This window comes from Geotrypetes seraphini, chromosome 15 (genome assembly GCF_902459505.1).
Source record: "Geotrypetes seraphini chromosome 15, aGeoSer1.1, whole genome shotgun sequence".
In the NCBI taxonomy this organism is placed as follows: domain Eukaryota; kingdom Metazoa; phylum Chordata; class Amphibia; order Gymnophiona; family Dermophiidae; genus Geotrypetes; species Geotrypetes seraphini.
The window spans coordinates 31323251-31336342 of NC_047098.1; the positions used below are offsets into that span (position 1 = coordinate 31323251).

Genomic DNA, 13092 nt, shown 5'->3' on the forward strand with positions numbered 1-13092 from the left:
GTGATCCTGCCTCAGCTTGCTGAAGATCCTACCAGCTGTCACTAGAGCTGGGAATAGAATGAGCTTATCCTATAACCCTCTATAAATCAGTTGATTTCAAGCAGCTTGAATAAAACCAGCAAAAACAGTACCCAAAAGTCTCCCTTTACTATATCACAGGGCCTGACAAATCTCAGGAGCCAGGCTGTCATTGAACCATGAAATTGTACCCTGGCATCTGGTATTCTGTATTCTCACGAGATGGTTTTTTCCTCCTATAATGTTCCATTGCTGCCATCATGGAAACAGTTCTGCACAGCTTGAGAACTCGCGTTTACGCCACTTAACCATGCTGAAAATGTCATCTGCCATTTAGAAAATCCCCTACGATTCTTCACCATTTTGTCATGATTTAATAACTCTAGGGAACCCAGAGAGCTATTTATGACACTAACTAGATTAGTTTGAAGGGGGAGGGAAAATTTGAGCAGGTCAAACCAGTTTAAGCCTAGTGCTGAGCAGCTTACAATTTCTTTTGAAGAAAAAAAAAAAAAATGACTAGAAAGAGTGCCAGGTGAGACTCATTAATAAAATAAAATCCTTCTTGCTGGAAGAACTTATAAAAACCACAAATATAATTATCAAAATTGGGATAGAGCTAACCTAGTTAAAATACTAAAAACATATCACTTAAAGGGGAGGAGAAAACACAGTTAAATGGTAGTAAGCTATAGGTATGTAGCAGATGGAATGGTCTATGATGTAATGCAGTGCTCTCAAACTCGCGGCCCTTCAGGTACTATTTTGAGGCCTTCAGTATGTTTATCATAATCACAAAAGTAAAATAAAAGTTTCTCGATCATATGTCTCTTTAGCTATAAATGACAATATTATTATTAAGACTTTGCCAAAAGGAAAGATTTTTAAACTATAAAAAGTTTTACCTCATGCAAAATTGTCATTTTGTTAATAAGACATTAACTATTTTTTCTGAGGCCCTCCAAGTACCTACAAATCCAAAATGGGGCCCTGCAAAGGGTTTGAGTTGGAGACCACTGGCTTAACTGTAACCAGGAGGGATCAGGAGGAATCAGGAGGGTTATCACAGAAAATGTGGCAGGTGCCAATGGTGCACGCTAACCATTGAAGGGGGGAGTTGGAAGGTTCCAGGGAGGGACATTACCTTGATTTCAAGATCTGACACAAATTGTATGTCACAAGATGTGGTGTATGCCATTGTCTGTCCCTGTGGGTTGGTTTATATCGGTAGAACAAGCAGGGCGATTCGGGTTAGACTTACCGAACATAAATCCCGCTTCGTTAACGCTGTCACCCAGGCCCCTTTAGTGTCACATTGGTTAGCACATCAACATACAGTAGATCAAATCCGTTGGCGTGTCATTGATAGGGTAGTTGGGAGGGATGGGGGAAAGATCCTTTTAAACTTAATGAATGTGAGCAGAGGCATATTTTTATGCTTGATACAGTGGAACCGCGGGGACTTAATGGAGAAATCGAGTGGATTTCACTCATTGGATGAGGTCGGGCCTATGGGGTTCAGGGGGTGGTAACCTACGTAATATGATGAGAGGGTTATTTAAGCTTCCAGCTATGACGCCGCGGCCATCTTTCGCTCTTAAAATTGGTGGAGTCGGATGACACGGGCGTTCTTGGTGGGTATTGAAAAAGCTGTTAGTATGGCAAGAATTATATATTAAAAAAGGGGGGGGGAGAGGGGATTGTGAATAATTTTAACGGCCCCTTTCTCTTATATATTACAGGGAGACCCTTGATACAGCACTCTTGTAGTGCGAAACATGCATGTCGGGTTCTACTCCCAGACGTTGGCTGATAAAAATAAGCTAAGTACAATGACGCTTTAAAGCATTGAATATTTATTATTATTATTGAGGTACATGAAGACTTTTTGATATAACTAATTTTTGGCATAAAAAATTTTGTTAGAGGCAGCCAGTGATGAGTTCTCACGTAATTCTTCCCGCAATGAAACATTGATTTAGCGGTGGAGTGGTGGGGCTGAGGCTACCTTTTAGTAACCTTAAATGAATGGTGAAGGTGTCTTTAGCCTGGGTCTAATTTATTGGACTGTTATTTATGTTTGAGTGACTAGGGCTGAAATTTAACATTGAATCTTAATAGCCATTTTTTAACTGTAACCATGACATCCTGTTTGTCTTTGGGAAGCAGAGCTGAGCTTGTGATGTCATAATGCCTCATTCCACCAATAAGAGCCATCCTCATCAGTGATGTCACAATGGCTTGATTGTCCTGTTCTCCCCTCTGCCCTCCAACCCAGCCAGCAGATTAACCGTTTCCCTTAACTCAGTGGTCTCAAACTCTTTAATAAAACATTAACTATTTTTTCCGAGGTCCTCCAAGTACCCACAAATCCAAAATGTGGCCCTGCAAAGGGTTTGAGTTGGAGACCACTGATGTAATAGGAGAGGGGAACAGAGAGAAAGGAGTCAGGGAGGAAGAAGGGGGAAGGTTGCCAAGATGAAGAATTTGAACTATTGCTTATGCTTGTTAAAGTTCACTAGTTAACACTTATTTCTTTAACTTTGTTCAACCATTTTTTTGAGTTAAAACCATCAACATGATACATTTTTTTTATTGGTTGTTCTTCAGAGAACAGTGGTGATCACAATCTGTTTTGTAACAAAGTGCTTGAGAGTTTTATTTACTCTACACACACATCAAAACACACAATGTGCCAATACTGGAGGTCCTTTAACATTGGCAGCAGCTGAATGCAATTACATGCTTTTATTTGCAATTTTCTTTGATACCAGTAGGTTTTTGTTATTTTTAAATATGCAATATATTTTTTTTATTTAAAAGAAGAATTTCAACTCCAATATACCCCTTAAAGTTAGTTGTTACATGTTTAAAATTTTTGCAAGGGTTTTAAGGTTTTATTTCAAATTCAATGAAGGTGCAAGAATAAGTAAACTTAAATTTGTATTATTTATAGTATAATGTTGACTTGTGCTCCCAATCACAATAAAAGTAATTAAAAAAAAAAAAAAAGAACTCACCTACTCACAGTAATGATGTAAATTCTTTTCATGTTTCACTTTATTTTTTAAATGTTTTTCATACTGTATCAAACAACACTTGATCATATTTCTATTTTCAGTACTTTTTAGTTTCTCTATTTTATATGTATTAATGGTGTGAGCATCATTGTTTTATCATCTCAATATCAGTTGTAAGAGGTGTTCCACTCAATACAAATCTATTTTATGATAACATCAAGAAGGTTGATAAACTTATTTGTCAAACATGGGATATAGCAGTGTAATAAAATCCTTAAGCAACTGGCTAACATATCTTTTGGAAAACATACAGCCTTTTAAATAAAAAAATATATTGTCCCCGAAGAAACTTTCTTTTGATATTTAACATGTTCATTAACACTGGAATCTGGAGTGGCCCCATTGTGCCCACCCATCCCCCCTTTTAGACACTTAGGGGTCCTTTTAACAAGTCGCGCTAGCGGGGTTAGCGTGTTGGACATTTCATCACGCGCTAAGCCCCGCGGCCGGCTAAAAAACTAACGCCTGCTCAATGCAGGCGTTAGCAGCTAGCGCGGCAGGCGGTTTATGACTTGCCCCTAAACAAATCATACACCGACTATGAGGGTCGGTGATGGAAATGGTCCGGCCGCACTGGTAACAACGTTTAAACCCGGTTAGAGGCCGGGACATAGAAAAAATAAAGTCCGTACCGAGGACGGTAAAGGGTTGGGCCTAGGCCCAAAGCCCCCGCACCCGACGGCGAACAAGCAAGTTAAAGAAAACGCGAACACAGCGACCGAATCAAAGAAATTAAGCCATGGTGAAGAGAAGGCACAACGCTGCAGAGCTAAGACGAACAGGTCTTCTCGGTTCCGCGGAAAACGTTGAACTGAGGATCCTCACAGGAGCTGCGCCCCCTAGTTCGGGCGGGAAGGTACGCGCGCATGCGCGATGCAACACTCGGAGGCTCTTAAAGATTTCAAGCAAGTCTGCTTTCGAGGCTGCGGGACTCCATCGGTGACGTCACCCATGTGTGAGAATATGCTGCCTGCTTGTCCTGGGATAAAACCCCCTACCGCAGCTTGATAAAAGGACCCCTTAGCCCAATGCCCAATTCTTTACCTCAATATAATGATAATGCATCAGACTCTCTTATTGGAAGAAAACTAGGCCACAGCTTTATTTATTAAAAACAATTTAACAGATAAATAACTTCCTCAGCTACTGACAACATCCTATATAATAAAAGGTTAAGCGCGCATGCGCTTTTAAAAAAGCGTGATCCCTGCCGCTGTGGTGTGTGATCCGTGGCCGTGTTCCATTTTAGAACCCGGCCGCAGGGATCACTCTGGCCACTCCCCCTCCTCCCGCCCTCACTCACCAGCCCGAAGCGCAGGCAAGCTCTCTCCCTGCCCGTGTCCGCGAACACAATGGAGTTTCAACTCACCAACCGCCGCCGCTGCTCCTCCTCTTCCAAAGCAGCCTGCGATCGTGGCCAGCTGTAGCGAACTGCGCAGGCCGCTCTCCAAACTCAGTAGCAGTTCCCTCTGACGCACGGGATCGCGTCAGAGGAAACATGCTACCGAGTTGGAGAGCGGCCTGCGAGGTTCGCTAAAGCCGGCCACCACGATCGCAGGCTGCTTTGAAGAGGAGCAGGTCAGAAGACGCCGGGATGGAGGGAGGGTAAGAATGGGGCCAATACAGGGGGGGGGCCAGGGGGAAAGGGAAAGGGGGCTGCTTTGGGGGGAGGGGTGTGCTTGGGACAGACAGCTATGCTGGGGAGGGAGGGGGAAGACAGAAGGGGCCATGGAGAGACAGGAAGAGGGAAAGGGGGCTGCTTTGGGGGGGGAGGGGGAAGACAGAAGGGGCCATGGAGAGACAGGGAGAGGGAAAGGGGGCTGGGGACACACAGCTTTGCTGTGGGGGGAAGACAGAAGGGGCCATGGAGAGATAGGGAGAGGGAAAGGAGGCTGCTTTGGGGGGGAGGGGTGTGCTTGGGACAGACAGCTTTGCTCTGGGGGGAAGACAGAAGGGGCCATGGAGAGACAGGGAAAGGGGACTGCTTTGGGCGGGGGGGGGGGAAGTGTGCTGGGAACAGACAGCTTTGCTGTGGGGGGAAAACAGAAGGGGCCATAGAGAGACAGTTAGGGAAAGGGAAAGGGGGCTGCTTTGTGGGGAGGTGTGTGCTGGGGCAAACAGCTTTGCTCTGGGGTGAATACAGAAGGGGGCCACGGAGAGACAGTCAGGGAGAGGGAAAGGGGGCTGCTTTGGGGGGAGGGGTGTGCTGGGGGCAGACAGCTTTGCTCGGGAGGGGGGAAGATAGAAGGACACAGACAGTGGCCAAGGAGAGAGAGAGAAAGAAACACAGACAGACAGACACATCTATTCTAGCACCCGTTAATGTAACGGGCTTAAAGACTAGTATAACCATAAAAGCATAGGAATAGAGCCCTGGCCCTTCCATGTCAGCTAGGACTTTGGGGGGGGGGGGGCAAGGAATCCATGCCTCTTTCTGGGTCACCTCGCTCAACCAAACCGCTTATATCGCTCATCACCCGATGAACCCCAAAGTCCAGTTGCTCGACATTATTGCCATTGTGACAATCCCATGCCTCACTGGAAACCAGCTACTCCCTCACTCTTCTAGGGTGGGGAAAATCTGCCTCCGGGGAACAGGAAGAGACCTGTGACTCCAAGGCAGCACCTTAAATAACTTTGAAATCCCACCCCCCTTCCCGAATCCTACCCAATTGCCTTCCCCACCTAAAGTGGGAATTTTGAATTTTTAGCTCCCTCCTAGTCCTCCACATTACCTTCCAAGCCTCGACCTTTCGCGACTGAAAGATCTCAGTGGGCAACAACAAGGGCCCCCTGTTAATACTGCCCATCGAAACTAGCTCTCGGGCTCTAAAGTATAAAACAGTGCACTGATTTGTATATATGCTTATAATAGTTTAAAGTTCTTTTCCTCCCATATGGAAATGTTGTATTCTAAGTTTCTTTTTATTAATTTATGCAGTTTGTTTTGTTTTTTTATTCCAAAGAATCATTTTTATTTTTCAAAATAAATAAACAAAGTATACAGATAATTATTATAAATATACAAATATATAAAAGATAACTCAAACATGAAACAGCCTACACTTCTCCCTCCGTATTCGCTGTGATAGGGGATTAACAGAACCGCAAATACAGAAAAACCATCGTGAATATGGTGAAGCAGCGAATAACATGGGGGGGAGACCTGGCCTGTTCCTTGAAGAGAGGCATAACATGGCGAAGAAAGTGCTGGGAACCGGCGATTTTTCTCTCTAAACGCTTGGAATCAGCGATTTCTCTATGCAAGCTGATGTAATTTGGGGGGGGGGGGGAGGAGCCAGCAAGCTAAAAACCGCGAATAATCGATACCGCGAATACGGAGGGAGAAGTGTAGTTGTACATATCCCAGTTAATAAGCAGGGAGATAGTATTGATTATAAGACAGTTTATTGTTTTTTATATAATGTTTCTATGTGTATATTAGTCCCTATTACCAAAAATTACATTGGTTGCCGATGGTGGCAAGAGTTCTGTTTAAATTTGCCTGCACTTGTTTTAAATCGATATTTGGTATGTGTCCTGGCTTCCTACTTTCTCCTGGACCGTTTTAATAGGTTCATAGTCAAATGCGCGCAAGAAAAAGGCGGGCTGTTCTCAGCACATATAAAAGGAGCAAACGTAACCACAGTAACGAAAATGCATTCACGCAACTTACATTCAAAGCACAAAGAGGCTAGGTAACCATAGTGATAAAAATGCACTTGCAAAACAATGACATCTTTACGTGAATGTGCGCGTGATTGTATTGCTAACATTTTGTGGCGCGCTCCGCACACTAGTGCGCTAAATTGTCGTTGCGCTGAATTGTCCACGCGCATTTGACTTGCCACCATTTTAATAACTCACTTATTTGCTTATCCAACAGGAAAAGCCTGTCGATTTAACTCTTGCTTTTCAGGCAGGCCAAATGAATGATTGGTTGGGTAAAATTATTACATGCATTTCATCTTACCATCTTTTAGAAAATTATTAAAGAAGCAGTTGTTTGATCCATTTGTAACCTAAGGTTTTACTGTTTTTAACTTCTCTTTGCTCATTATGTATTTCTGATGATTTGTACAAAGATTCAAAAATATCACTCCAAAACAGGGATCTCAAAGTCCCTCCTTGAGGGCCGCAATCCAGTCGGGTTTCAGGATTTCCCCATTGAATATGCATTGAAAGCAGTGCATGCACATAGATCTCATGCATATTCATTGGGGGAAATCCTGAAAACCCGACTGGATTGCAGCCCTCAAGAAGGGACTTTGAGATCCCTGCTCCAAAACAAAAGCACCACACAAGCAAGAAAGCTAGCTTATTACTTAAGCGAAAGAAAAGCCTCAGACAAACGGAGAGGTGTACCCACACTCTTCCACCAAATCAATCAATCATTCTGTTTTGTGAATGAGCTGACATGATCTGCCCAGATTGGCTTGTTCGTGTTCAGCTGACCTGTCACGTGATCTTTCTCCTGACAGGGCTGGACATGGTTATAAGCCCCACAACAGTGCTTTGAAAGTTGTGGTTGAAAGCAGTAGTTAGGATCTGCGTACTGTAAGTAGTTGAATGAGCTTTTGCTCTTTTTCAACTTTTAGCAGGTGAGCAATTTCATTTCCCTTTTGGGTTTGTGTTTTGTGTTATAGGATAGCCTGGATTTGGCGCCAAGGCCCTGAAGCAGTGATTACCGGCCAAGAAACGATCATCGGCCTGGCCTGTTTGTGTTCAGTGGGAAAAGGCTCCTACGCCACGTCCTGCGCCTGAACCGGAAGCCTTCTCTCTGACGTCGCAACGTCAGAGGGAAGGCTTCCAGATGAGGCATTGGACGCGTGCGAGGAGCCGCTGCCCACAGCTTTGTGCAATACAGCACTCAGGGAGCCGACCCGAAGATAACACCGGGGGCAGGCCAGAAGGCAAGGCACAACATGGAGGGAGAGAGTCAACAACGGTAGGGGAAATGCTTTTATTTAGTGATTGATTTGTCTGTTCAGGAAGAAATGCATTTCTTTCTTTTCCTCTGGGATTGTACTGCTTGCAGAGTTTTACATCTTAGGGTTTGTTTGTAAATATTAGTACTTTTAGTTTTTGGTCCTGCATTTGCATGGGGTTATCTGTTTTCTGATAGGAATGAATGTTGAAAAGCATATAGTGTGCTTTGTGTATTTTAATTTTGTGGTTAACCATTATGTGCTGTTAATACGATTATATTGTATGTGTGTGTATATATGAAAAATGGATGGAAAAAATGGTGTTACAATTAGTACTATTATGGGGCTGGGGGCTGGGGCGGAGATGGGCACGACTTAGCCCACTGTTCTTTAACTGCCAGTCCGCGGACCGGTGCTGGTCCACAAAATAATTATTTTATTTCCGCCGGTCCATATGGGGTAAGGACCTAGAACAATTGCTAACGCCTACTACTTATGGAGAATTCAGGAAACGCCTAAAAACATATCTGTTCCTGAAATATCTAGGCAGCTAACCCGCACAACTCTTTCCCCTCAATAACTGATCCCTTGAGCTGTTATCACTAGCTTCCACCCTGTTAAGTTCAATCTATTTGTATCTTCTTTTAATCTTTGTAAACCGCATAGAACTTCACAGATGTGCGGTATATAAACTGTTATTATTATAGTGGTACCTCGGTTTATGAGTGCACCAGTTTGCGAGTGTTCTGCAAGACGAACAAAACATTTGCAAAATCGGCACCTTGGAAACCGAGCGTGGCTCGATTTACGAGCGCCTCCCTGCGATCCGGCACCCTCCCCCCCGACTCAGGGGAGGGAAGTTTCGTGGAGACACCAGGAAGTAATTCTTCACGGAAAGACTGATTGAGCATTGGAACAAGCTTCCAGTGCAGGTGATCAAAGCCAGCAGCATCCCAGACTTCAAGAATAAATGGGATACCTATGTGGGATCCCTACGAGGGTCAAGCAAAGGAATAGGGTCACTAGGGTATAGACCTGAAAGAGCGGGTCAATAGAATGGCAGTATAATTATAATCAAGGAGGTCAGTAGACTTAAAAGGGTGGGTCAATAGTGTGGGCAGTCTTGATGGGCTATAGCCCTTATCTGCCGTCATCTTTCTATGTTTCTATGATCCGGCACCCCCCCCCCCCCCCCCGACGCTTCTTACCGTCATCTGGGCACCGGCACCGGCATGTCCTGTGCTTTGGTGCCGGTGCCCGAAGATTGGCCTCCTCTTCTGCTGGGCCTTGAGCATCTCGGAGAGAACATGAACTCACAGGCCTTGAGCATGAGCAGATGCTCAAGGCCCAGCAGAAGAGGAGGACAATCTTCGGGCACCGGCACCAACGCACAGGACATGCTGGTGCCCAGATGATGGTAAGAAGAAGCAGGGGGGGTGCCGGATCGCAGGGGGGCCTTCGGGGGGAGCAATGCCGGTTCTCGGGGAGGGGGGGGGGGAACGTATCAAAGCGAGTTTCCATTATTTCCTTTGGGGAAACTCGCTTTGATAAACGAGCATTTTGGATTACGAGCATGCTCCTGGAACGGATTATGCTCGTAATCCAAGGTACCGCTGTATTATTATTATAGGTGTCAAAAGGTTGAAGAACACTGGTATACAAAGCCCTCTCTGATTCACTGTGGACTGCTGCAAGGTTTGATTCACCTCTTATTTAAAGTTTTCTTGGCTCTAGATATTATGTTTGTGGAGAAGTTTCCATTTCAGCGTCATCTGCTCACAGTTTTATAGGAGGCTCTTGAAGAATTAATAGGGGCTGCCATTAGACAGCAAGCGTGAACTAGGACCTAAGAGAGGAAAAGCCTTTTTTATTTATTTTGTAGCCGGCGTGGGGTTGGGGAGGTTGTATCCCTCTACTTCTACTAAGACTAACCCCCTCCTTTGCTGGCGCGCAACGTGGATTTTGGCAGCGGCGATTGATCCGACGCTCACAGAAGTCTTGTGAGCGTCACAGCAGCCACCGCCGCCAGCGCTGGGGCCATGCTGTGCGTCAGCAAAGGAGGAGGTAAGTATCTTAATAAAAAAAAAAAAAACAGCCCGCGACTTAGCCTGTGTTTTAGATTTCAGCCCCTTATGTGATTTGAGTTCGACACCCCTGATCTAAGGGGTCCTTTTACTGTGGTTCGCCAGCCGTTTTAGCGCGCGCTAAACGCCGAGTCCATAAACTATAATAGATGTGTTAGCGTTTAGCGTGTGCTAAAACGGCTAGTGCGCCTCAGTGAAAAGGACCCCCAAAATTTATTTTGCTTGGTCTGCCACAGTTGAGTATAGGGTAGTATAATTTTGGTATAGGCTGGTATCAGAAGCAAAGATTATAACCTCATTCTGAGCAAATATGTTCTCTATCGTTGGTCTTAATCACTTGGAATTAACTTCCCATTTATAAGAGAAGTTCAAAGCTTGTTTTATTAAAATATAGGGCTTCTTTTACTAAGGTGCGTTAGGGCCTTAACGCGCGAATAGCACACACTAGACCTTAACGCCAGCACTGAGCTGGCGTTATTCTAAAAGCATACCGTGCAGTTTAGCGTGCGGTAATTTTGTGCGTGCGTTAAAAACGCTAGCGTACCTTAGTAAAAGGAGCCCATAGTCTTTTTTAGTTTGAATAATTTTTAATGGCCCTCAAATGATGTTTAAGAATACTGATCTACTATTAATAGAGTTAGATGAGGAACTGGTTATGGTGCAAAGGATGACTAGTGTATGCTATTATTGTTATTGGATACAGTCATAAATATTTCTTGTATTTTATGTATTTATTGAATTTGCATGGAAAAGTTCTACATCAGGAAAACCACATTTTAATATTAAGAATACGCTATTTTCGGAACAGGCTTCCCCTTCTCTAAAAGTACCCAGTTTTTTAATATAGAACACTCTTCCATAGAAAGAACAACCTTCTTCAGAGCCGTCAGCTAGTTTTTTAAATACGAAGTCAGGATTAGAAAATAACACGGGGACAAATTTGACCCCGCAGGAACTCAATTTCCCAGTCCCCATGAGTTTTCTTGCCGTCGCCTTGCCTACCCCACTCCTGTAAGCTCTGCTTCAACCACACAAGCCTTGAACACTTATGCTTTTAAAGTATTTGAGCCTTGTGAAGATGAGGACAGAGCATAGGCATTGGTGGAATGAGGCATTATGACATCACAATCTAAGCTCTAGAATGTTGCTACTTATGATTTTAACCTGTCTGAGCCTTGTGAAGATGAGGACAGAGCTTAGGCATTGGTGGAATGAGGCATTATGACATCACAATCTGAGCTCTAGAATGTTGCTACTTATGATTTTAAAGTGTTTGAGGCTTGTACAGGTGAGGACAGAGCTTGCAGGAATGGGGCAGGGACAGGAAAAGAACTTGCGGGGACAGGATGGGAAAATAAGTTCCCGCAGGGATGGGGAAAAATTTGTCCTGGTGTCATTCTCTAGTCAGGATACCAGCCACAGCACGGAAGTCAAAAGTGCCTCTACCCCAGATAAGGTGCAAGTACTGCAGCCACACCTGTCCAATGCCATCATCAACTCAAGATGAAAGAACTTCTCAGGAGCAACTTTACAGCATAATTTTTTTTGTTGTTTCAAATATTTATTGAATTATAAATGTTACAATACAATTGCCGGGGGGGGGGGCATCATAGTAGGGTGACTAGAAAAAAAGCAGCAGCTCCTGCTAAGAAAGGCTAAAATACAATAAAGGCAGTAATGCACCTATAAGGCCCGAGCCACACTCAGTGTCAACTCCTCCCCCGCAGTAAGGCAACAACGCACCTATAAGGCCCAAGGCAGCCAGTTAACCCCATCCTAAGGCCCAGGCTCCCGTAAGAAGGCAGCGGCATGCTACTGACCGGTGGTGACTCTCTGCAGTCTCAGCACGTCTTCGGGGCTGACTGCTCCCCGCCTGCGCTGCAGCTCCTCCTCCTCGGTCCGTGGCGGCGGCGGGTTCCCGGAGGAGCTCCCGCCCTTCACCTGCATGTCCGCGGCGCTCTCCCGTGGCGGCTCCTGCGGCCTCCGGCTCCCGGCCAAAGAGTCGGCGGTACTGGGAGACGAGCAGCTCATCCTCCCGGGTCTTCTTTCAGCGGGGGTAGCTTTCCAGGGCTCGGGCCCAGCAGAGAGGATGCTCTCCCGCTATAACGCTCCGCCCTTACACCGAGAGGAGGGGCGGGGCGGAGATAGGGGAAGGCGAGCTGCCGTCTGGCTCGTGGGGGAGGGGAGGGCATGTTCTCGTGCCATGCTTCTTGGATGACATGGATTTAGGCGCCCGATAGCTCCGGAGGTCAATCGTTACTTTCAGGTCTGGTCACCCCCTCGAGAACGTCGGACATCGTGGGGGGGTTTTGTTGTTTGATTTTTTTTAACTAAGTTTCTTTTTAGCTATAATATTTCTAAAAATGCACCTATTCTGTGCCTGCTCTAAAAAGATAGAACTGTATAAAATAAACTCGCAGAACCATCGCCAATACTGCACAATATGTCATGCCAAAATTTTTTATTTAGGCTGGATTAACACATTGCTATTTATAGAATCAGCGCAAACAAAGAAAACCTGCAGACAAGCTACAATATGCAGGCTACGTTTATTATATCAATTATTGATTGCAGTCAATATTACGCGCCGAAGAAAACCCGTATTTTAAAGGGCTCTGATGGGGGGGGGGGTAGGGATCGCGCTGCCTCACGCTGCCATGGGATTATTTCCCCGCGGTTATCCGCGGGGACGGGAATGGTGATGAATTTTGTGTGTCATTCTCTAGTTGTAACCCTCTCATTATACTGAAAACTTAACTTTTTCCCTAAAAAACAAGAAAAAAGTTAAGTTTCCAGTATAATGAGGGGGTTACAAACCACCAAACCCCCCACAACTCCAGCGCGATCTCTATTAAGTAAAGGGGGGGTTCCCCACCAACACCCCCGTCGGAGCCCTTTAAAATACAGTTTTTCTTCGGCGCGATGAAGTCCTGCGCTCAGTTGTCCACGCTCGGTTGTCGGCGCGGCTTTGGCCTCGCGCAC

General features: G+C 45.1%; 1 protein-coding gene across 1 annotated transcript in view; it reads right to left on the bottom strand.

Annotated features, from left to right (window-relative positions):
- UNC119 (unc-119 lipid binding chaperone) overlaps window positions 1-12286 on the bottom strand; it is a 38926-nt gene extending 26640 nt beyond the window's left edge. The window contains exon 1 of the mRNA XM_033922314.1: window positions 11931-12286. Within this exon, the coding sequence (XP_033778205.1) occupies window positions 11931-12141 (211 nt within the window). The 5' untranslated portion in view covers window positions 12142-12286. The remainder of the gene's footprint in view (window positions 1-11930) is intronic.
- Window positions 12287-13092: the final 806 nt, after the last annotated feature.